The sequence below is a fragment of the Geotrypetes seraphini genome, chromosome 2 (genome assembly GCF_902459505.1).
Source record: "Geotrypetes seraphini chromosome 2, aGeoSer1.1, whole genome shotgun sequence".
NCBI lineage: Eukaryota > Metazoa > Chordata > Amphibia > Gymnophiona > Dermophiidae > Geotrypetes > Geotrypetes seraphini.
The window spans coordinates 82,077,835-82,104,672 of NC_047085.1; the positions used below are offsets into that span (position 1 = coordinate 82,077,835).

Consider the following 26,838-nt stretch of genomic DNA (forward strand, 5'->3'; position numbering starts at 1 on the left):
AGACACATTTTCGAAAGATACATCCAACTTTTTTTACTTTCAAAAATTGTCTAATTATACGTCCTGCTGATCTGATCATCCAAGCCGCTAAATCGTCCATCTTTATACCACATTTCCGTCCAACTTTCCGTCCAAGTCCAAAACGCCTAGAACAAGCCCTGTTGGACGTGGGAGGGGTCTGCAAAGTGATGGACTGCACACCCAGACATGGCACCTAAATAGTGGGGTACCTTATAGGGCAGTGCTGTGAACTTCACAAAAAGGGTGCCATGGCTTCTCCTCACTACAGCTCCCTTATAGGTGACGTTGAGCCCCCCAAACCACCTCCAGAATCCCCTAGACCCACTTATCTACCACCCCAATAGCCCTTATGGCTGCAGGAGCCACTTATATGCCAATAAAAAAGGGTTTTGGGGGGTGTATAAGGGAGTGCACATGTTTAACTATAAATGCAGTTATTACAGGGGCTTATGGGCATGAGTCCTCCTCTCTATGGGTCCCTAACCCACCCCCAAGATGACTTAAGCTGCCTCAGTGCTGGACGACTAGGCTTTCTTATGCCAGGCGGCCAGGTGATGATGGTCTGGAGGCTGAAATTTAAAGTTGTGAATAAAAGTTTTATGGGGGGGGGGGGTTGGTGATCACTGGGGTAATGTGTGGGGGGTCTGTGTTATGTGTTTTTAGTGCTTATCTGGTGCTTATCTGGTGAGTTTAGGTCTAAGTCACAACGTCCAAGTTCTGTCTAGGCTCTGTTGTTAAACTTTCGGTTACACATGCTGTACGACTAAGTCTAAGCCGGCCCACGTCCCGCCCAATTCCCGCCCTCGACACACCTCCCAAAACGCCCTGTTTAGCTTTGGACGTTGAGTGGCACTATGAAGGTCTAGGTCGTTTAGAAATACGTCCAAAACCCGGTTTTATTATCGGCACTTGGACGTTTTTGAGAATTGTTCGTCCAAGTGCCGACTTAGGCTGGTATTTGGACGTTTTTTTCTTTCGATTATGAGCCCCTTAGTGTTTACCAACATTCACTCTGCTTCCATGCTTTATCCTACAAAACCGAAGTTTCAAAACTTTCACCCTGAAAATCGCTGGTTCACATCTTTTTTTCCTTGTTGAGAAAGCTGTACTGTACGGTATTGAACTTTTTTGTTTACCCTGAGATTATTACTTGTATTGTTCAATAAATATTGTTACAGTATTCAATAATACAGTACTGTATCGTTATTCCACCAACATTGTGAATATTAATAGTATTTAGTAGTAGTCCTTTCACAAAACCGCAAATAACTATTGCATATGTTATTCGCGGGTTTAAAAACAAAACCGCTATCTTTTACAAAAAACCGCGAATAACATATACAATAGTTATTCGCGGCTATAGCTGGAATGTTTCCGCTGCGAATACGGAGGGAGAAGTGTAGATGCATTTTTGACTTACCTCTTGTGGACCTTGACATGGGATATTTAGAGGTTCTACTTCAACCTCAGGTATGTTACATGGGGAGCACAGATTAAAGTTTGGATCTTTCCTTAACTAGAAAACAGACAAAGATATTTATTTATAATATTTGATTTGAATATTTAATATAACGCTAAAAACCAAAGAGCTACAAGTGGTTTATAATTCTAAAAACAGCTCATTATAACAAGTTACAAACAAAAACAACTCACTGCACAACAACAATTATTATTATGCTAATTATACCATCACACCCCAAATATAATAATCATCTAATTGCAACCCTCGTTATCAAATCCACTCATTAACTATATAAAAGACCTCAATAAATAGCTGTTACCCCTAGCATTTTGTGATATTTACCAATTCCATTACAACATAAAAAGTAGAGTGCAACTTTATTTTAACAAGCCTGGTTCACCCTTTGCAGAAATGAGTTTTGAGTTCACTGGAAACTGCTAGAACCCCTTACACCAGTGTTTCTCAACTCGGTCCTGGAATATAATGAAGGCATTGTATGCAAATCAAGTTTATGCATATTCAGTGTGGATATCCTGAAAACCTGACTGCGGCCCGCCAGTCTGAGGACGTTAATCATAATCACAAAAGTAAAATAAAACAGTTTCTTCATCATATGTCTCTTTAGCTATAAATTACAATGTTATTATTTGAAAGCCAAAAGGAAAGATTTATAAACTATAAAGAGTTTTACCTCATGCAAAATTGCCATTTCTTTAATAAGACATTAACTATTTTTTCTGAGGCCCTCCAAGTACTTATGAATCCAAAATGTGGCCCTGCAAAGGGTTTGAGTTTGAAATCACTGATCTAAATCAATGCTTAATGAGGACAATTTTGAAAATGTTTTACCCTTTTATAAACTGTCTACTGCCTTCCCTTAACGTAGCTAAAAGTTTGCATTGTTTCACAATGTGCACTTCAAACTTCAGAGAGAAGACATTTATTGGGGTGTGCTTAAAGAAAGAAGGTTCAAGCATGAATCTATTTTCAAAAATCGCACATTCAGTAAAATTCTAGTTAAAGAGAAAGTGGGTGCAAGACACCATGTGCATGTGATATATTTCACAAAAAAGTACATTATGGAAGTGTGATAGGACAGGATACGTTATTGGAGTTCAAAAAGGGATTGGACAACTTTCTGCTTTCTGAAGGAAAAGGGGATAGAAGGATATAGATAGAGGGTTACGTAACAGGTCTGGACCTGATGGGCTGCCGCGTGAGCGGACTGCTGGGCATGATGGACCCCTGGTCTGACCCAGCAGAGGCACTGCTTATGTTCTTATACCAGAGTACCTATATGAAAAGTCCAAAAAGATGTATACCTCAAGTCTATTTTATAAAAGCAACATTTTGAATCTTGGAGTTCAGCCATAGGATCTGACACGTGGATTTAAAGACTTGGATAGGTGTTAAATTATTCAAATTGGCGGGTTTAAGGTCATCTGGAAGCATTGGATGAAGGCGGGTATACGAACTTTGGATGATGTTATAATAGATGGTAAGCTGCTTGATTTTTCGCAACTGCAACACAAATTTGGTCTTAATAAATCACAAAGTTATAGATGGTTGAAGTTGAAGCAGGCAATTCAGGAGGGGTTCCCTGAATGGAAAAATATAACTAATCAGTCTTATGCTTCCAGGTGGATTTCCTGGGTCACCAGGCTGCTCAGTGGTATAAATTAATTTCTGGATTTATGAATAAGAAAGCAAAAACTGGACTGCGTGACATTTGGAGCATTGAGATAAAGCATCAAATTACTGCGTCTCAATGGCCACTAATTTGGTCTTGGAGGATGAGATGTACAATGTCTGCATCTATGAGACAAACTTGGTTTTTTTTTGTATGTACTCTATGTGTGTACTCATATATTTTATAAAATACATGTGATTTGAAGGTTTTGAGAATTTATATCTGCTGTGTATATTGTGTGTAAATGAAAAATGAATGGAAAAAAAATTACATTACAATTAGTAAAGGGGGTGGGATCTTAGGTGGGTCTAGGGTGGAGTTTGAGAGGTCTGTGGTTGGGGATACTCAATTGATATTAGTTAGACTTCCCTGCTGGCACGCCATACTGGCCTTTCAGGGCCTGTCTGGAGGGCCTCTGCGCATGCGTGGATGTTAGCGTGATGATGTCATGCATGTGCGTGATGTCATCACAGCGACATCCGCGCACTTCTGGATGCCTCGAGCCGTGGCCACTACCTTTAGTGTGCCCCGGCTGGAAAAAGTTTGAGACACACTGGTTTAGGTGATAAATGAGGTTTTGAGATTCTGTTTCCTCACTGTTAAAGTGCAAATCTACAGTATAGCCTTATCTGATTGGAAGGAACTTTTTGTATTGTTATATTATGCATTGTTTCTCAAGTGGGTTTATTTCTGTTTAAAAGTACAGAAATACATCATCATAAGTTGCCACCATTTGCTACCATTCTTGTTTTCAGATGTTGTGATTCATGAGGCAGGAGTTTATATCGAAACAAAGAATATGTTTATTGTGCTGCATTTAATAACCTCTAGTGGATAATTGTTCTATATGTGTATATGGACTGTTTCTCCAGTCTGTTGTATGCAGCAGGAGTGGGGGGGCTTCATTCCTGCCCCCAATGCCCCACTAAACCAATGGGTGTGTGTGTGTGTGGGGGGGGGGGGGGGTCCTACATACAACTGCTAGGGTGGTGGGGGACAACATCCTGGGGAATAGCGGTAAGGCATTTTCATGCTGGACTTGGGGGGGAGGGGAGAGAGAAGGTGGGAGCCGGAAAGAAAATTGCGGTAATGAAATAAAAAAAAAGTTACAGAGTGCCAGCACCCGCATAGCTAAGTGGCCAGAATAAGGACAGTTTTTGAGCTGCCCTAAAATTCACCTGCACAGGTGCCAGCACTGAATACTGCCAGCACCGACATAACCCTTGGCTACTTCCTAATGCCACACTCTGAACCACCCCTAACCTGCTCACTTTTTATGTGGCTGGTCAGAGGCGATATTCCGTGGCACTGTCCATTTTATTGCCACTGAATTATCAAGGACTGGGGTGGTGGCAAGTGATTTAAAGCACTCTATCACCTATACTGTGCCTTCCCTTTGCTTTCTCCCTGACATTATTTTGATTGCATTAAGTCCACTGAAATAAAACTGTGATGACACAACAGGACCCTGTACTCCCAGGCTCAGCTGTTCAGGAAACATATTTCATCCAAGTTAATAATATCCAGGGCAATCTGCTCATCCTACAGTAGCAACTGCATTGTGTTGTGACAAATTGTTCTAGTCAGTTTGAAAGAGAATAAGGAGAAAATATGTACTTTTGTTTTCTTCAGCTGTAATATGGCTTCAAGTATATCTATTTCATCAAATGTTTTCACGATTGGTTCAAGTTCTACCAAGCATTCTAAAAAGAAAATCAAACACAATTATGTAGCTGTAGTAAAGATGAAACTGAAATAGCAAGCAATAGGAGAAAGAAGTGGACAGAAATCATTTTGAGTCCTTTTCAGATATGCATCATTATCATTACAGTCCGTTCTCGTTATTTGTTTTCTATCCCATTTTCCCCAAACAGCTATTTGTGTAGCATGGTTCCTGAAAATGTTTGTGAACTGCAAAGTCAAAAATAATGAAACACCAAGTCAATGGGAAAATAGAGGTTAGGTTCCAGCAGTACATATTGCACCTCAAAACCGCAGAGTGAACAACGGATTCTATTGGGAAAATAGGGTTAGGCCCCTACATGGGACAGCACTTAGAAATACCAGGAGATGAATGTAATTCATTCTTTGGACGCTTGGGGGCCATATCTGGGAGCAAATGACAGACTGCAAAGTGAAAGTGAAAGTAAAAAGCAAAGAAAGCTGTTTTTCAAGAGCAGGTCCGTGAATACACAAACACAGCGATGTGAATGGGGCATATCAGTCACAATGAACGCAACCGCGGATACGCAAAATTGCACAACTGAAACACGCAAACAAAGAGAACGGACTGTTTATATGCTTGAACTGTAACAAACTGCTTTTAATTAAAAGGTACTTCTCTTTGGTCTGTATGTCATCCTAAGTGACTACCCTTACTAGCTCTTTTACTCCTTATTGGTGTTTAGCAGAGAAACATTGAGGAGCCAATGCAGAAGGCTACCTTGGGCTGTAGTGTGCAGTTAATGAACTGCACATTGCAGAAAAGACTTTAGCAATTAAATTAACTAATACAATATAGACATTGGTGCGCAACATAACAACAGTGCATGGTAAATAGACTTTTTAGCAAATCTGCAGCAATGGAGAGAAACAGGCGGCAGAAGAGAATGGTGCGTACATCACTGGCGGCAGGAGGGAATAGGCAACCCTCATGCCAGGGGTGTTGTTGGGGGTGGGGGAAATCACTGGCGGCAGGGGGGAATAGGCATCCCTCCTGCCAGGGGTGTCAGGGGATCCTGGCAACGGGGTGTGCATTCCTCCTGCCATCTTAAAAAAAAAATAAAAGACCCCCAAATTAATGTGCAGGTGAATTCTGCGCGTGTGTCGATCGCTATCAGCAGTGACTCATCACATGCAAATATAGCGACCCTCTGCAAACTTCATTTGCATGAGCAGGTTTTTGAGAATGACTTGTCTTTTGCAAATTGTTATATTTACTGCTGCGAAGTTTTGAGAATCTTCCCCTTAGAGTCTTATGTATGACTCCTTTAAAACAAATTGAAGAAAATATTTTTTCACTCAGTAAATAGTTAAGCACTGGAATTCGATGCTAGAGGATGTGGTAAAAGCAGTTAGTGTATTTGAGTTTTAAAAAGGTTTAAAAACAGTTTTATTCAAGAAATTTTTGAACTGATTGTTTTTATGATCTTTCAATATTGCCTGTCTAACCTGATTTGTTTCCGGTCATCTGCTTTATTGTAATCTGCCTTGAACTCATAAGGGCTATGACGGAATATAAAAAGCTTTGTAATGTTTGAAAAAGTTCCTGGAGGAGTTCACATTCTGCTATTAAAACAGACACGAGAAGGAAGGGCTCCTTTAACTAAGCTGCATGGAATGGTGCGTGCTACATTGCCGCGCACGCTAGACCTTAACGCCAGCATTGAGCTGTCATTAGTTCTAGAAGCATAGCACGCAATAATTTCCTGCGTGCGCTAAAAACGCTAGCGCACCTTAGTAAAAGGAGCCCTAAGTATCATTATGACTAGTAGCATGGAATCTTGCTACTCTTTGGGATTCTGCCAGGTATTTGTTTCCTGGATTTGCCATTTTTGGAAGGAGGATACTAGGCTAGATGGACCATTAATCTTTCTCAGTATGGCAAATTCTTTTTCTCTGTTCGCTTATAAAATTAGCCCTTAACACACACAAATTTTGCCAGTGCACTGAAGAAATGCAACCATGAAAAAGCTGAACTTACTTAAGAAAGACGGTCTCTCATCTGGATTTTGTGCCCATGCACTTGTCATTAGCGGAATTATTTTCTCCCGCTGAGGAATGCTGAGTGGTAGACTTTCTTTACTTGTATCTGGCCGTTTCCCACCTGATACACTGAACATAATCTGCATAGGATTTACAGCTCCTATCAAAACAAGCATCAGACACACAATACATTATATTTCCAACAGAGATCGAATATTAGCTCTAAAATGTTATTGTCAGCCGTTTTAACAAGGGCAGTGAAAGAGACAGAATTTGCTTACAGGTGGAATTCTGTGTGTGCTGGAGAAATTCCAGACCCAAATTAAACCCAAGCTTTGTTAATCTGAAACCCCTGTGTTAGTTCCACAAGACTACTACTAAAGATCACCTTAAAGGGGCCAGTTAAGAGTGAAAAGTCACCTCCCCTCCAATCTTCTTGAACAGTTTAAATTAGAGCACCCCCTACTGGATATACTTCACCCCAAATCCTTTGAAAATACATGCCCCTGGATTGACTCCACCTCCCTGAAGAATTTGAAAATAGGGAGGTCCCCTCTTTCCCGACTCCATAAATCTCACTTAGCAGGGGCGTGCCTCCTTGCTGGGCAATCAGGGACTTCACCTATTGTGTAATGAACACTGTAAGAATTATTTTCTTCAACAGATTCCCTATAAGTTTTATATGATCTCAAGTTAACTGGCTAATGGTTTTAATCTAACAAAAAACTCCCAAACAAGAAAGGATGTCCAAAAAACGGTATACACCTAAACTACATGCAGATATCTACCCAGCACTAGACATTCATACATCAAAAAAATGGAGAAAAGACCTCAGTGTCTAATAAGAGTGCAAAAAATCACTGCCCAAATAGACAAGCCCAAAATCCCAACTTTGAGCAGGCAGACACATCGTTGGTCAAAAACTCCAAGATAAGTGGAAAAATATTACTAAATATCATTAACTTCTCTAGTATATCACAATAACATCACACTTATCTTTGAAAACGTAGTTTTCATAGTAGTCTTCATAGTAGCACTGGAATGTAGAAGTAGGAAAATCCCCGCACAATGGAGCATGAGCCAAAAGCACAGGAGCTAAAATCTCCTCACCGCTTGCAGTATATCTCTACAATCTCCAAGAGGGCTCCCTGTTTCGCAACCAAGCTTCATCAGGGAATTGAGCATAAGTTAACCAGCTTCACCTCCTATTGTAAAACTATTATGAACACTACATTTTCAAAGATAAAGGTGATGTTATTGTGATATACTACAGAAATTAATGATATTTAGTAATATTTTTCCACTTATCTTTGAGTTTTTGACCAAGGATGTGTCTGCCTGTCTCAAAGTTGGGATTTTGAAAATGGCTTGTCTATTTGGGCAGTGATTTTTTGCACCCTTATTAGATACTGAGGTCTTTTCTCCATTTTTTTATTTAATCTAACAAAACCATAATCAAGAGGAATAGTGCATTCTGAAAGTATAATGTAGTTCCATTTGATTAGAATTTACCGACATTTTAATGAACTTGATTTCAATGATTTTTCACTGAAGCAGAAATATTGCACACATGTTTCAGATAATTGGGTCGATAGTTAAAACATTTGGCTTAGCTTGTCCTTATGCGTTGCTTTCTCGCGTGCTAAGCCCATTTCTAGCATGGACATCAAAATATATGGGTGTTAACTATATGAACAGATCCCTTACACAGTATTTTTTAATAGCGCTGTTCAATTAACTGTGCCGACTGAACTAATTAAAATATTAAGTTATGTGCCTAGATCGGCTAGGTGTGCCGATCTACACACTTAACTGTAAGCACTTTTTATAGAATCAACCTAATTGGGCATGTTCACTGGCACTAACCAGTTAAGTGCTGCTGAAAATGACTGGTTAGTCCTGAATCTACTGTTATATGGCTCATAATCTGAGTATGGTAAAGATTTAAAACAGGGGTGTCCAACCTGTGGCCTGAGGGACGCATGCGGCCCCGTGAAGTATTTTGTGTGACCCCGGGCGATGCAGTGTTTTCCTCTGCTGCCGCCGGGTGTTTACTGTCTTGCCAGATCCCTCCTCTGTCTTGCTGCAACGTTTGCGCGGCCCCAGAAAATTTTTTTTTCAGCCAATGCGGCCCAGGGAAGCTAAAAAGTTGGACACCCCTGATTTAAAACTAGCATCAAGATTAGTCATAAGAACATAAGAATTGCCGCTGCTGGGTCAGACCAGTGGTCCATCGTGCCCGGCAGTCCGCTCACGCGGCGGCCCTCTGGTCAAAGACCAGCGCCCTAACAGACTAGCTCTACCTGCGTACATTCTGGTTCAGCAGGAACTTGTCTAACTTTGTCTTGAATCCCTGGAGAGTGTTTTCCCCTATGTCAGACTCTGGAAGAGCGTTCCAGTTTTCTACCACTCTCTGAATGAAGAAGAACTTCATTATGTTTGTACGGAATCTATCCCCTTTTAACTTTAGAGAGTGCCCTCTCGTTCTCTCTACCTTGGAGAGGGTGAACAACCTGTCTTTACCTACTAAGTCTATTCCCTTCAGTATCTTGAATGTTTCAAACTATTAACTTGCTGGTTCTCGTATTGCTTTCTCGCTGGTTGCCTTCTGAGGTCTAATTTCCCTTTATGTTCTATTGTATTTTATTTATATTCATTCCTAATTTTCTAAAATAAAACCATTCAGGTCAATATTCAAAATTATTTAACTGACTAGAAACATCGCTTGGATGGTTAAATCACCTATTATGTAACAGCACACATGAGGAAATTCAACTGTTACGCACGAGTATAAAGTAAGCAAATAGTTAAGCAGGTGTCTCAGCTCTACTGTTTTACAAAGAATATTATTTGTGAACACACCCAACACATATCAAAGATTTAAGTAACCTTCATCAAAAGAGAGGTGTATCAGAAAGCCAGGTGGAAGAGAACTGCTCACCTTCAAAGGGCTGTTTTCTTGACAGCACTTCCCACGTAATGATAGCGTAGCTGTATGAAAGGAAAAAACAAACAAACCATCATTATACAAGCAAGATTTCAATACGTTAACACATATGGGCAGAACCGAGGTGACTGGAACATAATCCCAAACTGACTAGATTCACTTTTAGGGCTCCTTTTACAAAGGTGCGTTAGGGCCTTAACGCGCGGAATAGCACGCGCGGTAGCTGCTACCGTCTCCTCTTGAGCAGGCGGTAGTTTTTCGGGTAGCGCGCGCTAATCCGGTGCGTGCGCTAAAAACGCTGGCGCACCTTTGTAAAAGGAGCCCTTAGTGTGCTCTACGTTTGCTAAGATTAAAAAATATATTTACAATCAAATTCATCTTCTTTGAGGGATGCAGACAATACACTATGTATTAACCTCTTTCCCCCTCTCTGTACTGCAATTAAACTTACTTCGGAATGACTACATATATTTATTAAAGTGCGTCATGCACCTAATACACAAATTAGCACCCATTAACTGCTACCACACAAGCATGGAGTGGCCTAGTGGTTAGAGTCACTGCCTCAGCACTATGAGATTGTGAGTTCAATTCCCACTGCAGCTTCCTGTCACTCTGGGCAAGTCACTAACACTTCACTGCCCCAGGTACAAAATTGTAACCACACAGAAAAAGCAGTATATCAAGTCCCATCCCCTTTACCCTTTAACACGTAATAATTCATGCCTTAAAGCTGGGGTGTCAAAGTCCCTCCTTGAGGGCCGCAATGCAGTCGGGTTTTCAGGATTTCCCCAATAAATATGCCTGAGATCTATTAGCATACCATGAAAGCACTGCATGCAAATAGATCTCAAGCATATTCATTGGGGAAATCCTGAAAACCCGACTGGAGGGACTTTGACACCCTTGCCTTAAAGGCACTTTTCAATGCAGCACTTTAAAGCACCAGTGCACTTCTCCAAGATAAGGATAATTTTTAAACTGCCGGTTCTGTGTTCTGAAATGAACTAATAGGGTTTTTTTTTAAAAGTATTAAGTATTTAAGTAGTTTAGTCTAGCATGAGTTTACAAATAATGAACTAAGAGACTTATTTTTGATGAATTTTACTATAGATTAATAAAGGATTAAGGAATAAAAATAAAATTTGAGTTAAAGGTAGGGAGGATGGGTTCAAGCCAGTGATGCAATCAGGAGTAAGAGAACAGATTTGTTTATCTCTTTGATAAAACCCGAAATGGGTAAAGCTCCTTCATCTGAGGCTTGTTCACTTTTAAGAAATTACCTTCAGTGTGTCATTTTGGTCTTTTGGTGGTTTTATATGTTTGATTTAGCATTATAATGTTGGACATGTTAAAAGACATGCTGCACAGAAATATACCGTATTTTCACGCAAATAACACGCACCCGTATAAAACGCGCACACGGATATAGCGCGCAGAAATCACGATGATTTGCACAAAAACTTTGATATACCGCGCTCACGGGTATACCGCGCATGCTGCCCGACGCTCCTTTCGCCTGCCCTGACTTTCCGTGCGCTGTCCCGACTCTCCGTTCACCCCCCCTGACTTCCGTGCACTGTCCCCCCTTGAAGGTCTGTCCCCATCCTGAAAGCCTGATGCCCCCTCCCCCCCCCCCCGAAGGACCGCCGACTCCCCAACAATATCGGGCCAGGAGGGAGCCCAAATCCTCCTGGCCACGGCGACCCCCTAACCCCACCCCGCACTACATTACGGGCAGGAGGGATCCCAGGCCCTCCTGCCCTCGACGCAAACCCCCCTCCCCCCCAAGAACCTCCGACCGCCCCCCAGCCGACCCGCGATCCCCCTGGCGACCCCCACGACCCCCCCCACCCCCCTTCCCCGTACCTTTGGTAGTTGGGCCAGAAGGGAGCCCAAACCCTCCTGGCCACGGCGACCCCCTAACCCCACCCCGCACTACATTACGGGCAGGAGGGATCCCAGGCCCTCCTGCCCTCGACGCAAACCCCCCTCCCCCCCAAGAACCTCCGACCGCCCCCCAGCCGACCCGCGATCCCCCTGGCGACCCCCACGACCCCCCCACCCCCCTTCCCCGTACCTTTAGTAGTTGGCCGGACAGACGGGAGCCAAACCCGCCTGTCCGGCAGGCAGCCAACGAAGGAATGAGGCCGGATTGGCCCATCCATCCTAAAGCTCCGCCTACTGGTGGGACCTAAGGCGCGTGGGCCAATCAGAATAGGCCCTGGAGCCTTAGGTCCCACCTGGGGGCGCGGCCTGAGGCACATGGTCGGGTTGGGCCCATGTGCCTCAGGCCGCGCCCCCAGGTGGGACCTAAGGCTCCAGGGCCTATTCTGATTGGCCCACGCGCCTTAGGCCCCACCAGTAGGCGGAGCTTTAGGATGGATGGGCCAATCCGGCCTCATTCCTTCGTTGGCTGCCTGCCGGACAGGCGGGTTTGGCTCCCGTCTGTCCGGCCAACTACTAAAGGTACGGGGAAGGGGGGTGGGGGGGTCGTGGGGGTCGCCAGGGGGATCGCGGGTCGGCTGGGGGGCGGTCGGAGGTTCTTGGGGGGGAGGGGGGTTTGCGTCGAGGGCAGGAGGGCCTGGGATCCCTCCTGCCTGTAATGTAGTGCGGGGTGGGGTTAGGGGGTCGCCGTGGCCAGGAGGGTTTGGGCTCCCTTCTGGCCCGATATTGTCGGGAAGTCGGCGGTCGTTCGGGGTGGGGGTGCGAGTGGTCCTGCCGGGGGGGGGGGATGTATCGGACGTCGGGGAGTCGGCCGGGCAAGAGGGCTTGGGCTCCCTCTTGCTCCGATCGTGGATGCGGGTGCGGATGGGAGCGCGTGCGAGCGGTCGTTCGGGGTGGGGGTGCGAGCGGTCCTGCTGGGGGGGTGAATCGGGCGTCGGGCGGGGTGGGAACTATGTTTTAAAACTTTGGTATACCGCGCTCACGCATATAGCGCGCGAGGGGTATGCGCAGTAGGTAAAAACGCGTATAACGCGCGCGTTATATGCGTGAAAATACGGTAACTCTTTTGGACAATAGCCAATAGAGTCCAAGATCTAACACACTTAATCCCTCGGAAAAGGAGTCTGACCTGGGAAAGTATAACCTAAATAGAAAAAATTATTTAAATAATGGACATCAATATGAGCCCTTGGTGAGTAAACGGAAACTTATGGCTCGGGCCGTATCTCAAAGGTGACCAGCACCAGACCAAAGTCTGCTCCAACATGGCCATATCTAAACTAAACTAAACCTTAAGTTTATATACCGCATCATCCCCACGGAAGTAGAGCTCGGCACGGTTTACAAGAACTTAAAATGAGAAAGGGTAGGGAAAGGTTTACATAAGTTTATAAATCGAGTGGAAAAGTAAGGGAAAAGAAATTACATGTTAGAGAAGAGCCAGGTTTTTTGTTGCTTGTGGAATAAATGGAGGGAGCTCAGGTTCCGCAGCAGGATAGTAAGGTCATTCCATGCTTTTTTAACAAGTTTTTAATCGTTTTTTTAATGGTGCATCAATTACTGTGCTAATTAAAACCAATTAAAGGAATTAAGTTAGGCGGCCTTTTAGCGCCTACTGCTGCCTAACTTACAGCACCCCTTTAAAATTGTGCAGATCCGCGAGTGACGCCTAATGACTGTCAATTAATACCATAAAAACATAAGAATAGCCATACTGGATCAGAGCGATGGTCTATCTAGTCCAGTATCCAGAGTTGGGTAAGTTATTGGTAAAAATAATATATTAAAGTTACTAGTTACTGAAAGGATTAAGTGATATATTACAGCTACTAGTTACTTGTCTAATGAAAGTAATATGTTAAGATACTGTGAAAGTAATATATTACTTTTTAATTCTTGGATATAAACAGTTGTTTCAACATTACATAAAATTAAATCTAGCAATTGGCAACATCTAAACAGAAAATGCTCAAGACCTCAAACGCTGGGCAAATGCCAATCATGCTTAGGCACTGTTTAAAGAATCACCTCTCACGGTGCCTACCACAAACTTAGGCGTCTGCAATGTAGGCCATTATTGTAGACACCTAACTTCTTTTCAGAATTTCGTTTAACTGCGCCTGTCATCTCCTCCCCTAATCACGCCTATTTTGATTTTAGGTACTGTTAGATGCCCCCTTAGAGGCAATTACAATGACTACATTTGAAAGCGTCTATCGGCACATGCTTTTTTAACAAGTTTTTAATCGGTTTTTAATGGTGCATCAATTACTGTGCCAATTAAAACCAATTAAAGGAATTAAGTTAGGCGGCCTTATAGCGCCTACTGCTGCCTAACTTACAGCACCATTTATAGAATCTGGCCCTCTGTATCTAAGTGCTTTGAAATGAACCCCAAAGTGCTGCAGAAGTCCAAGCATGCAGTTACAAAAGCAAGTATCATTGAAGCAAGATGATCTTTCCAAGCCACGCCTTCAGTTTCTTAATGACAGGAGATTGACAAAAAGACTTCCTTATAATTTTGCAATTTATGAGTCAGGTTTAACTAAGCTCCAAAAATCAAGCTACCCAAGTTTCAGACTTCCGTGTTCAAAAGCAATGCAATGTCATTCAACAGAAACCAAGGTTCAGATAGAAAAATAGGAGTGCCTAATACAACTTTGTTCTTTCAGAACAATCTCAAATTACTGCAATTAAACAGAATAGATCTTAGTAAATAAATGAATAAATCAAACAGATGAAAGTATATAATATTCTGTATGGCTGATATATTCTTAGTGATTTAAGTGGGCAGGAGAGACTCCTGCCTGCTTAAATTGACTTGAGGCTGCCCAATCAATGATAATCAGCGTCTCCAAAACTCTGGAACCAGCTTCCACATAATCTGTGCCTGAAGATCAATTATAAAACCTTCAAGACTATGTTAAATATTTACGGCCTCTTTTACAAAACCGCATGGCAATGGCCCCGAAGCCCTTTAAATCTCTATGGGCTTTGGGGCCATTAGCGCAGGGCAGCTGCTAGCGCGGCTTTGTAAAAGAGGCCGCTAGTTTATTTTCATCAGTTTAGTTTATCATCATTTCTAGTCCACCTTTATCCAAGGCGAATTACAAAATATACATACAGAGGAAAAAAATTGGATATCATCCGCGTATATCCTATAAGACACACCACATTGCTTCAATAGTTTACAAAGTGGACGCAAACATAAACTAAACAGGATAGCAAATAGTGCAGAATCCTGTGGTACTCTTGTGACCAGTGTCTTACTTTATTTTCCAAGAAGCCTTTGAGGTAAATTCCCCTCAGGCAAAACATGTTTAATGAATCCTGTGAATAGTGGGCCACGATGCTGGGTCTTGTGGATATCACAATTTTTAATATTGTTTATTAGTCTATTTTCTTTGAATCTATCTCTTGTATGAATATGTATTATATTATTATAGGTTTGTCCTATTTTTTTTTTATGGAGTTCTTTTCTTTATCATTTGTATCTGTAGACCGCTTGGACTTGTAAAATCAAGTAGTATATCAAGTTTTAAAAATATAAATGCTTAATTGGGCAGTGCTGCTGAATATTGGCTCTGACCAGCTCAAAAAAACATGTGGGTAGGCCAGGGGCGGTACAGGTGATGAGCTGACAGTTATGCTGGGACCAACATAGCTAAGAGGATAAAATTAGGACAGCTCAAAAGCCATTTGTCCAGGAGGCTATGTGGAATCTGGGAATGAATATCAGCTGGTACTAACGAAAAAAAATTGTCAAGTTTGGTAGCACCACAAGGCTGCTTTGAGAGGTCGCAGCAGCCATTTAATCAAAACAGCTCAGGTTTGCTCCTGTCCCAATAGCCCTACTGAACTGCCAGGGACTTCAGGTAGGCTTGGGCAGAAGGGACCTATTCTGAAACAGAGGCGGGGATGGGAGGGAGAACAGACCTGTGAGAGATCTTGCTTTGTCAGACTGGGATGGAGGGACGGGGGAAGGGGCGATCACAGGGAAATGTAATTTTTTTTAAATGTAGGTTCTGATTAATGTTCAGCAGGGGCTCACATAACTATCTTATGCAGACCCTGGTTGAATTATCAGCCAGGAACCACAAAAGCTTCAGCGGTCCGCCCAATTAAATCAGCCCCCGAGATTCAGCGCCAGTGTCTGGATATGGCCCAGCATTTAAAATCTGGGGCTAATTCTGCCCGCAGCTGTCAGCGGTTAAAAAAATATTTGTGAGGTTTTTTTTAATGCCTACTATTGCTAAGCTAACCCTAACAATGCTGAAATATGGTCATAATGGCTGGTTTAAGAGGATAGCCGTTATTATTTCTGTTGAGAAAACACAAGCAAGATCATATGCTTTCAGCAAGAAACACTCAGGAGCTTAAGCTGGACTGATGCACTCTGCAGAGCAGTCACACTACATAGAAGCAACCCTAACCAAACCTGATTACTGCAGAGAAAATCCTTAATAAAAGACAGAATGAAACGAGGTAAACTATAAGAAAGGGAAGACAGCAGAACAAATACAAAATATACAGTATACAGATACTGGGTATCAACCCTTTGTAAGTAAATATATAAACAGATATTGTCACAGGGCTGTCCTTGTTCCTAGCGAGGAAGCCTTGCCAGAAAAGGGAAATGGGGTTAAAACCTTTGAAAGTATTCCTAAACCTGCTAAGGAGAGTCCCAAAGCAGCCCCTAGGAATACTTACAAGCCAAGCCTTCCAGCAATGAAACCTTCTAAAGCCCTGCCTAAAGCAGGCAGGTCTGGTTTAGCTTTACCTAAGCCAGTTATAGGAAAACAGATGGAGAGACTACATCTTCCAGCAGACATAGAGCCAGGGAAAGGAAAGAGCAGGGCTGGAATACAAGCCACTCCCAATCAGGCTCAAATTGGTTTAAGCCAGGTAAAAAGCTTTCTGAGAGCAAGTTACCCTAACACACCTGCAGGGAGGACTAATCAACTTCCTGCAGTGAAAGAAAAGGGAGTAGTTTTTTCAAAGCAGGGGAGCCAGCTCCAGAAGCAGTTCCAGGGCTAGCCTCAGAGTACACACCTACTCCCAACCCAGCAAGTCAGAGCCAGTCAGCAAGTTGCTAGCCACAGATTGCGAGCCCAGAGAATCAGGAAGTCACAGTCTATCTCCTGGCTACCAGCCCAGGCAGAGGTTGGTGAGATAGAAGCCACAGAGAATGGTGAATCTGTGTTTGGGCAAGACACTGAGGGCTCCTTTTACAAAGGTGCGCTAGTGTTTTTAGCGCACGCACCGGATTAGTGTGCGCTAGCCGAAAAACTACTGCCTGCTCAAGAGGAGGCAGTAGCGGCTAGCGTGCGTGGCATTTTAGCACGCACTATTCTGTGCATTAAGGCCCTAATGCACCTTTGTAAAAGGAGCCCTGATGGCTGATGAGGACCTTGCTTATAATATGGAGATAGAGAAACAGAGTTGCCCATTATAGAAGGAATGGAAATAAGCGAATCTTTTCCTGTTAAAGAGAGCTGGGATAAAATCTGGACTGTGATTAAGAGAAGGTTGAAATTTTTGTTTGAAGAAAACTTTACAGTTAGGGCAAGTTTTTTTTTCTCTTTTGAAATAATGGGTTTGGAACTGAGAATTGTTTGTGTTTTGAATGCTGCAATGATATACCAGATGATACAAACCTGAAGAAACATTACATTTCACTGCAGTACATTACATTGGTGATTTCTATTCCGCCATTACCTTGCGGTTCAAGGCGGATTACATCCAAATGAAAACAAGAATTACATTTCAACTTTGAAGTAATAGATTAAACGATGAGATCAAATTTTAACCTGTTTGAAAGTTTGTTTCTTTATTTTGATCAACAAATTATACCTTGAAATTGCACCTCAGTCATTGGATCTGTTTTTTTAAAATTATTCCAATACCAAGCTACCAAAAGGACCTCATGTAACTGCGCGGCTGAGGTTTTGTGTGCACTGAGTAAGGCCACTTGCTCAGCACAGGTTGGCCGCGCCCGGTCACAATATATATCTAAAGATTGAGGATTAAATCATTTTTATCATCATGTACTTAAATGAATTTGACATTCAGAAATTTATTCAATACAAAAATTACTTTCATGTAAAATCTTTTTGTAAGTGAAAAAAAAATTTAAGTTGGAACGACTCAGTTCTTTGCCTGAGGGACAACTTTTAGCTGTTAATACTTGCGTGCTTCTTTTGAGCCATGGTTTATTAACGTCTTACCCACAGATACAAAATGGAAGAAAAACCTTAGAGAATCAGGTATTTCTTTGAAGGAGGATAAAACTGAAGCTGTGGCTCACTTGGTTTAAATCAGAAAAGGTACTACTTACCTGTATATATCATGCTTTATACTGGCGCGTGCGTTCCTATTGGGCTCATAGTTTTCAGGAGGCATGTAAATAATAGTTCCTCCGCCCGGAGGAGGTTTCTCACCAAATGATTTTGACACCGATAACATGCGCCATTTTGATAGTCCAAAGTCAGCAATCTAAGAAAGATGCAAAATTATTCACTCTCTCAGTGGAAGGTACCTCAAAAACAGATCAGGAAGGACAGGATGGTTATCAAAACTTTGGTCAAATTTTGTTCTACCAACTATGCAAATATTTACAGAGGAAAAACTATAGTTCTGTAAAACTAGAGTCACACTGTATTAAACTAGTGATAAATTTTCCCCCTTAGAAGATAATCTATAAAGGATTTTTATGCGTATAGCACATAAAGGAGTAAATTTAAGAAGGGTCACCAAAAATTAGGTGCCAAACATTTGGGCGCTACGTGTCAATTCTGTTACAATAGTTCCTCACAGAACTGCCACTGTAGAAAACTAGCCTAAGGGCTCCTTTTACTAAGGTGCACTAGCGTTTTTAGCGTGTGCTGCATTGCTGCGTGCTAACCCCGCGCTACGTGCCAAGAACTAACACCAGCTCAATGCTGGCGTTAGCGTCTAGCGCGTGCGCTAAAACCACTAGCGCAGCTTAGTAAAAGGAGCCCTAAGTCTGCAACCACATTATTCTAATTCCAGGGGGTGCCCCAGACCTCTCCATGCCCCCCTTGACATTGTGCAGTATGGATTTTGTGTGCATATTTTATACAATACCGATAAAGGTCAGCTACATGTGTAACTAAGTGGTGCCAAGTGGCACCAATTAACTCTACTTAGGGGGGAATCATCGAGGGGCGCTATACGATTACATCCAAAGTCACTAAAAATATGGAAAATTCATCACAATCCATTCTGGAAAGTTTTTGTAACAAATGAGTACTTACTATCTTTCAAATATGATTTGATCTGAACCACAAAAGGTTGTAAAACTAAATCCAAATATTTACAAGTTCTTTTTTCTTGTAGTTTGCCGACAGACATGTTTATGCACACTGAGGTTCTATTACAGGTGAAAGATTTTTGATATTGAGTTTTGATTTTGCCTACCACAAAGACAGGGTGTGTATTGACATAATTTAGTCCCCAACCCCTTCCATTCCCGTTCACTTCAATCCATCCCATCCCCATAATAATACAGGTTTTTTTTTTCTCCCCATCCTCATGAATATCCCATTGTCCCCATTCCAGTGCACAGCTCTATTACAGGGACAGATTAAGGCCAACTGATGCCCTAAGCATAGCCCTTTGACCCTTCCATTGCTTCGCTGACAAGACATTTTTCTTAACGGCTGGCATTCAGTAGTTAACGTCCAGAAAGTGTTATTGACTATGGTGTCTAGCAAAATATTGAACCTTCCTGCTATGGGGGTGGGTCTGCACACTGAAAAACCATTTAATAGGGTGCACTGGCAATATTTATTTTAAAACTCTATCATATATACAGCCAAGAAGATACTCAACAACAACCTTGTTTATGGAGGCATTCATTAACTGTGTAATGACGTTGTAAGTGAATTTGGGAAATGTACTGTCTGACTGTGTAGTTACCATGCCATATTTATGATTGTATTTTATAAACCGCTTAGGTTTAAGCATGTAAGAAATTTTTAAAATAAATAAATATAGTATAGATAGTTGGTTCTTATATATGGTCTAGACCAGGGGTGTCCAAAGCACAGCCCCGTGAAGTATTTTGTGCGGCCCCGCTCACGCTTGAGGGTGATGCAGTGATTTCATCTGCCGTCCCCGGGTGTTTACCGTCTTGCCGGCTCCCTACTCCATCTTGCTGCAGCATTTGCTCAAAGCCACGAGCAGCGGATCCTATGTGCCTCTTGCGGCTGACCCGGAAGTGTTCCCTGTGACGTCGCGATGTAAGAGGGAACGCTTCCAGATTAGCCGTAGGAGGTGCGTGGAAGCCGCTGCCCGCGGCTTGAGCTAATGCTGCAGGAAGATGGAGGGAGCAGACAAGACAGTAAACACCCGCAGCACAGAAAGGAGGGAGGGAGAAGGATGTGTTGGGACTTGAGAGAGAGGCGCTGCCTGCGGCTTTCAGCAAAAAATGATTAGCAGTGAGGAGGGAGGCGCTGCCTACGGGGCTTTCAGTAAAAAATGATTAGCAGTGAGGAGGGAGCCGGCCTGAAGGTAAACACCCGGGGCACAGAAGGGAGGGAGGGAGAAGGGCATGAGACTTGAGAGGGAGGGAGCACAAACTTAGGAAAAATGATGGAAGGAAGGAGGGAGGGACATGAACTTAGGACACAGAATGAAGGGAAAGATAGAGGGGAGCATGAGCCATAAGATGGAAGAATGGAGGGAATGAAGGAACGAGATGCAGAGATGAGGGAGATAATAGAAAGAGAGAATTAGGTGTCTGAGAGAGGGAAAGAGATGGTACAATTGGGGGAGATAAAAAAAAGAGGAGAACTGTTGGGCAGAGAGAGAAGGGACGGAGACAGAGAGAGAATTATTGGACATGGTGGTGGGAGAGGAGTGAGGTAGAGATGCTTGGGCGCAGAGAGACAGGGGGGGAGAATATGCTGGGCAGAGGAAGCCTCCTGGATGGGTTTTTTTTGGTGGGGGGGTATTAAAAGAAGTGCCAGATTGGGCCTGGGGGGAGAACTTATGGGGCCAGAAACAGAGGACAAAGAGAGAGAGAGTTGGTGGGCATTGGTCTGAAGGGAGAGAAGTTGGACCTGGTGTGGTGTGGAGGAAGAGGGAAAGAGATACTTGAAGGGAGAACAGTTGAGAAGAGAAAGAAAGAAATGGTGGACCTGGGGAAGGGAGGCAGGCAGGTAGGGGGATAGATGGGATGGGGCAGTTGGGAAGAGAAAGGGAGAGAAGTTGGATCTGGGATGGGAGGGAGGGAGAAATGTTAGGCTTGTGGATGGAAGGCAGAGAGATGCAGCATCTCTCATTTTTTTTTCTCCATTTCATTGTTCAGCATCAAGCAGAAGAAGAAAAACAGAAAAGAGCGGGAGCACAATGTTGGACCATGGAGATAGAGAAGGAGAGATGGAACCATGGAAGGGCAGGAGGGAAGAGAGCTGGGATAAGATGATGCTAGGGGATGGAAAGAAAGGGACAGGGAGTTATAGCCTGACCAGTGGAGAGAGGAAGGGGGATTCTGAAAGTGATGAGCCATGTGGATGAGGTCAAAATGGAGATGACAAGATGAGTGAGAGAGCAGTGAGTACAATGGTAGAAATGTGGTAATGGGGAGTAGATAGAAGGGGCTAAGAGGCTGGGAAAGGAATGAGATGGAAAATGGGAGAGCTAGAGACTGAGAGAAGATGGAGAATTGAGAGATAGCTGAACATTTAAAAAGAAGGGTGAGAAAGAAGGCAAGATTTGAGTAGACAGAGGCAGAAAAGAAAAAGTTAAGAAAGCTGAAAGGGAAAAATCAATACATTGGCGACAGGCATAAGAAGTAAATGGAATGAGAGAAGAGGAGAAAAAAAATGGACAGCAGACACTGGAAAGAGAATTATCTGAAGATAGAGAAAAAGCAGAAAGAAAAACTGGGACCAAGATGATGGAAAAACAAAACATCCAGAGAAGGTAGAAAAAATGGTTTCATTTTGGATTTATTAACTGGAATATGTTAGCTTTGGGATATGTGCATCACAATTATTTTTGTATTCAGTGGCTTAGTCATATACAGCTGATTGGGGGAGAGACTGGAGCCCCAAATTAGTGGATGGGCACCAAAGTTTCTCCCTGTCTGAGTGCAATTTATAAATACTTGAGCTAGTGGGGATTCCCAATCCCTGTCACCTAAAGACATCTTCCTCCAGTTTGGCAACTCAAAATCTCCAAGCTTTGCAGCCAATGGTAATATCCTCAAGCTGCCCCTGCTTTCATGCATGCATGAAAGCCAAAGAGGGGGGGGGGGTAGGGAGGAGGGAAGGCAGCAGCTCTGCAATATTGCTGCCAGCTGCAGAACTTAGGAAGTTGGAGGGGGAGGAGGTGGCTATCAGTTGGTGAGGCTTGGGGGAGCCTAAGCTCAAAGTGGGAGGCCCAAAAAAACAGTAATATTTACCCTGGTTAAACGATCCTCCACGTGTGCTACTGACAGAGTAGCACTGACTGATTCAGCATCCCCGCTCTGATGAGGCTCAACTCTGAAGAGGTTTACCGTAGCTGTAATAGAAGTGAATGGGAGAACCAGGAGCGTGCATCCCTGCTCATCAGAGTGGGGATGTGGAAGCCTGTGGCTGCTCCCACTGTCAGCGGTGTACGTGGAGGATCACTCAGTCAGGGCAAGTATTACTGCTTTTTTGGGTTCCTCTCCAGTGTCCCTTTAATGAAGGTTTATTATTAGATACGTACATCTTCTATGTTAGTGATTGCAAACTTGGGATCTGCTCAACCTTTTTTGGCTTATCAGCAGCTAGTGTTAGTGCAGCCCCAGAAAAAAATTTTTCAGCCAATGCGGCCCAGGGAAGCCAAAAAATTGGACACCCCTGGATTAGATCTACCCAGAAATAGCAGTCAAAAAAACGTTTGGATGATCATTAGTAAAATAGCAAAACATTTTAGCAGCCTTACTTTATTTTAAATATGCCCTAAAGCTTTTCCATACAATAAGGGTACTATATTTCATGACATTAAATGATATGGTAAATTCTGGAAAGTAGAATATTATTTGCAACAAGTACACCATCTCTCTTATCCTATTCTAACCAATGCTCCTAAAGCACAGTTACTTACCGTAACAGGTGTTATCCAGGGACAGCAGGCAGATATTCTTAACACATGGGTGACGTCACCGACGGAGCCCTCGGTACGGACCTTTTTAACTAGAAGTTTCTAGTTGGCCGCACCGCGCGTGCGCGAGTGCCTTCCCGCCCGACGGAGGAGTGCGTGGTCCCCAGTTAGTATAAGCCAGCTAAGAAGCCAACCCGGGGAGGTGGGTGGGACGTAAGAATATCTGCCTGCTGTCCCTGGATAACACCTGTTACGGTAAGTAACTGTGCTTTATCCCAGGACAAGCAGGCAGCATATTCTTAACACATGGGTGACCTCCAAGCTAACAAAGAGGGAGGTGGGATGGTTGGCCATTAGGAAAATAAATTTTGTAACACAGATTGGCCGAAGTGTCCATCCCGTCTGGAGAACGCATCCAGACAGTAGTGAGTAGTGAACGTGTGAACTGAGGACCAAGTGGCCGCCTTGCAGATTTCCTCGATGGGCGTGGAGCGGAGGAAAGCTACAGAAGCAGCCATAGCTCTGACTCTGTGGGCCGTGACAGTTCCTTCCAGGGAGAGACCGGCCCGAGCGTAGCAGAAAGCAATACAGGCAGCAAGCCAATTTGAAAGTGTCCGTTTGGAGACAGGACGACCCAAACAGTTGGGGTCGAAAGACAAAAAGAGCTGAGGGGCTGTTCGGTGAGCTCTGGTACGATCAAGATAGTAAGCAAGGGCACGCTTACAATCCAGCGTGTGCAACGCCTGTTCCCCAGGATGCGAGTGAGGCTTAGGGAAGAAGACGGGCAGCACAATGGACTGGTTGAGGTGAAAAGCTGAGACCACCTTGGGAAGGAATTTAGGGTGGGTACGCAGAACAACCTTGTCATGGTGAAAAACAGTGAAAGGAGGGTCGGCAACCAGTGCATGCAGTTCGCTAACCCTCCTGGCAGAGGTGATGGCAATTAGGAAAAGCACCTTCCAGGTTAGAAGTCTGAGAGAAGTTGTGGCAAGAGGCTCAAACGGAGGTTTCATAAGAGCTGAGAGAACCACATTCAGGTCCCAGACGACAGGAGGAGGCTTGAGAGGCGGTTTGATGTTGAAGAGGCCTCTCATGAATCTGGAAACCAGAGGATGAGCCGTGAGAGGTTTTCCGAAAACAGGCTCATGGAACGCAGTGATGGCGCTGAGGTGGACTCTGATGGAGGTAGTTTTGAGGCCAGCGTTGGACAGAGAGAGCAAATATTCCAAGACAGTTTCCACCGCTAAGGAGGTGGGTTCCTGACGATGGCGGAGACACCAGGAGGAAAATCTGGTCCACTTCTGATGGTAACATTGGAGAGTGGCCGGTTTCCTGGACGCGTCCAAAATGAGGCGGACCGGTTGAGATAGGTTCTCCGGAGAGGTCAGCCCGAGAGAAACCAAGCTGTCAGGTGGAGCGAAGACAGATTGGGATGTAGCAGAGACTGATGCTGTTGCGTAAGTAGAGTAGGAAAGACAGGAAGAGGAATGGGCTCCCTGGAGCTGAGTTGAAGCAGGAGGGAGAACCAGTGTTGGCGAGGCCACCGAGGTGCGATGAGAATCATGGTGGCGTTGTCCTTGCGGAGTTTGGACAAAGTCCGCAACATCAGAGGAAGTGGAGGGAAGGCATACAGGAACCGATCCCTCCAATCGAGCAGGAATGCATCCGGGGCCAGACGGTGAGGAGAGAAGAGTCTGGAGCAGAATAGGGGCAGCTGATGATTGTGAGGAGCTGCAAAGAGGTCCACCTGCGGAGTGCCCCATCGAGCAAAGACGGAGAGCAGAGTCGGGGGGTCCAACGTCCACTCGTGGGGTTGAAGGATGCGACTGAGATTGTCGGCCAGAGAGTTCTGTTCGCCCTGGATATAGACCGCCCTGAGAAAGAGATTGCGGTCCGTGGCCCAGGTCCAGATGCGCAGAGCCTCCAAACAGAGGGGGCGAGATCCGGTGCCGCCTTGCTTGTTTATGTAGTACATGGCGACTTGATTGTCCGTGCAGAGGAGGAGGACTTGAGGGCAGAGGAGATGCTGGAACGCCTTGAGGGCGTAGAACATGGCTCTGAGTTCCAGGAAATTGATGTGATGACGACGCTCCTGTGGGGTCCAAAGTCCCTGGGTGCGCAGATCTCCTAGGTGAGCTCCCCACGCATAGGGGGACGCATCCGTGGTGATGATCATAGAGTGAGGGGGTAGATGAAAAAGTAGACCCCTGGAAAGATTTGAGGAGTTCAACCACCATTGGAGAGATTGCTGAAGAGATGATGTCACAGAGATGGGATGAGAAAGAAGATCCGTAGTCTGAGACCACTGGTTGGCGAGAGTCCACTGAGGTGTGCGAAGGTGGAGACGTGCCAGAGGAAGGACATGCACCGTCGAGGCCATGTGACCCAGGAGGACCATCATCTGTCGGGCAGGAATGGAGGGATGCATGAGCACCTGACGACAGAGGTGGAGCAGGGTCCGCTGACGATCGGAGGGGAGAAAAGCCCTCATTAGTGTGGTGTCCAGAACTGCTCCAATGAATTGAAGTCGCTGGGTGGGAAGCAGATGCGACTTGGGGTAGTTGATCTCGAACCCCAGGAGGTGGAGGAGAGAGATGGTGTGATGAGTAGCCTGTAGCACAAGTTGAGATGTAGGTGCTTTTACCAACCAATCGTCCAAATAGGGGAACACCTGGAGGTTGTGAGACCTGAGGAAGGCCGCTACCACTATAAGGCACTTGGTGAAGACCCTGGGTGAGGAAGCGAGGCCGAACGGTAGCACCTTGTACTGATAGTGATGGTGCAACACCTGGAACCGCAGGTAGCGGCGAGAAGTTTGATTGATGGAGATGTGAGTGTAGGCCTCTTTGAGGTCCAGGGAACATAGCCAGTCGTGTTGAGAAAGAAGAGGGTAGAGCGTGGCAAGGGAGAGCATTCTGAACTTCTCCTTGACCAGACACTTGTTGAGGTCCCTGAGATCGAGAATGGGACGGAGGTCTCCCGTCTTTTTGGGTACCAGGAAGTAGCGGGAGTAGAATCCCTGCCCCCTTTGATCTGGAGGTACTTCTTCGATGGCATTGAGAAGGAGGAGGGATTGAACCTCCCTCAGGAGGAGGGGGGTTTGAGATGAGTTTGAAGCAGACTCTACGGGAAGGTTGTCCGGAGGTAGAGTCTGGAAGTTGAGAGAGTAGCCGTGGCGGATGATGTTGAGGACCCACTGGTCCGATGTAATGAATTCCCAACGGCTGGAGAAAATGGTGAGACGACCTCCGATGGGTTGTGGAAGAGGTAGCAAGGGTGGATGACTGGCTATGCCCTGGAGAGAAGAGTCAAAAGGGCTGAGTTTGTTTAGTAGGCTGAGGAGGCTTAGAGGGCTGAGAGGCCTGAGACCGAGCCTGAGCGTGATGTTGTTGTTGACGGGGCCGCCTAGATTGCTGGGGAGGCGGATTGAGTGGCCTGGCTGAGAACCTCCGTTGATAAGATGTTTGTGGCCGATAAGGTCGGGTAGGCGGAGCCTTCTTTTTCGGCTTGATCAGGGTGTCCCACCTGGTCTCATGGGCAGAGAGTTTCTGGGTGGTGGAATCCAGTGACTCTCCAAAAAGCTCATCCCCGAGACAGGGGGCGTTGGCCAGACGGTCCTGGTGGTTGATGTCCAGGTCGGAGACTCTGAGCCAGGCCAAGCGACGCATGGCTACAGCCATGGCAGAGGCCCGAGAGGTGAGCTCGAAGGAGTCGTATATCGAGCGGACCATATACTTGCGCATTTGGAGAAGGCCAGAGATGTGCTGTTGGAATAGCGGGACCTTGCGCTCAGGTAGGTACTTCTGGAGGGCAGACAGCTGTTGGACCAAGTGTTTGAGATAGAAGGAAAAATGGAAGGAATAGTTGTTTGCCCTGTTGGCAAGCATGGCATTTTGGTAAAGCCTCTTGCCAAACTTGTCCATGGTCTTACCTTCTCTGCCAGGAGGGGTAGAGGCATAGACACTG

At 44.6% G+C, this 26,838-nt stretch overlaps 1 protein-coding gene across 2 annotated transcripts in view; it reads right to left on the reverse strand.

The window, feature by feature from the left end:
- Positions 1-26,838, reverse strand: part of RIPK2 (receptor interacting serine/threonine kinase 2) — a 67,456-nt gene that overhangs the window by 19,791 nt on the left and 20,827 nt on the right. For both annotated transcript variants that reach the window (XM_033934543.1, XM_033934544.1), the window contains exons 4-8: positions 18,110-18,267; positions 9,820-9,869; positions 6,877-7,038; positions 4,791-4,876; positions 1,442-1,537 (exon numbers count right to left, since the gene is read on the reverse strand). In XM_033934543.1, coding sequence (XP_033790434.1) covers positions 1,442-1,537; positions 4,791-4,876; positions 6,877-7,038; positions 9,820-9,869; positions 18,110-18,267 — 552 coding nt within the window. The remainder of the gene's footprint in view (positions 1-1,441; positions 1,538-4,790; positions 4,877-6,876; positions 7,039-9,819; positions 9,870-18,109; positions 18,268-26,838) is intronic.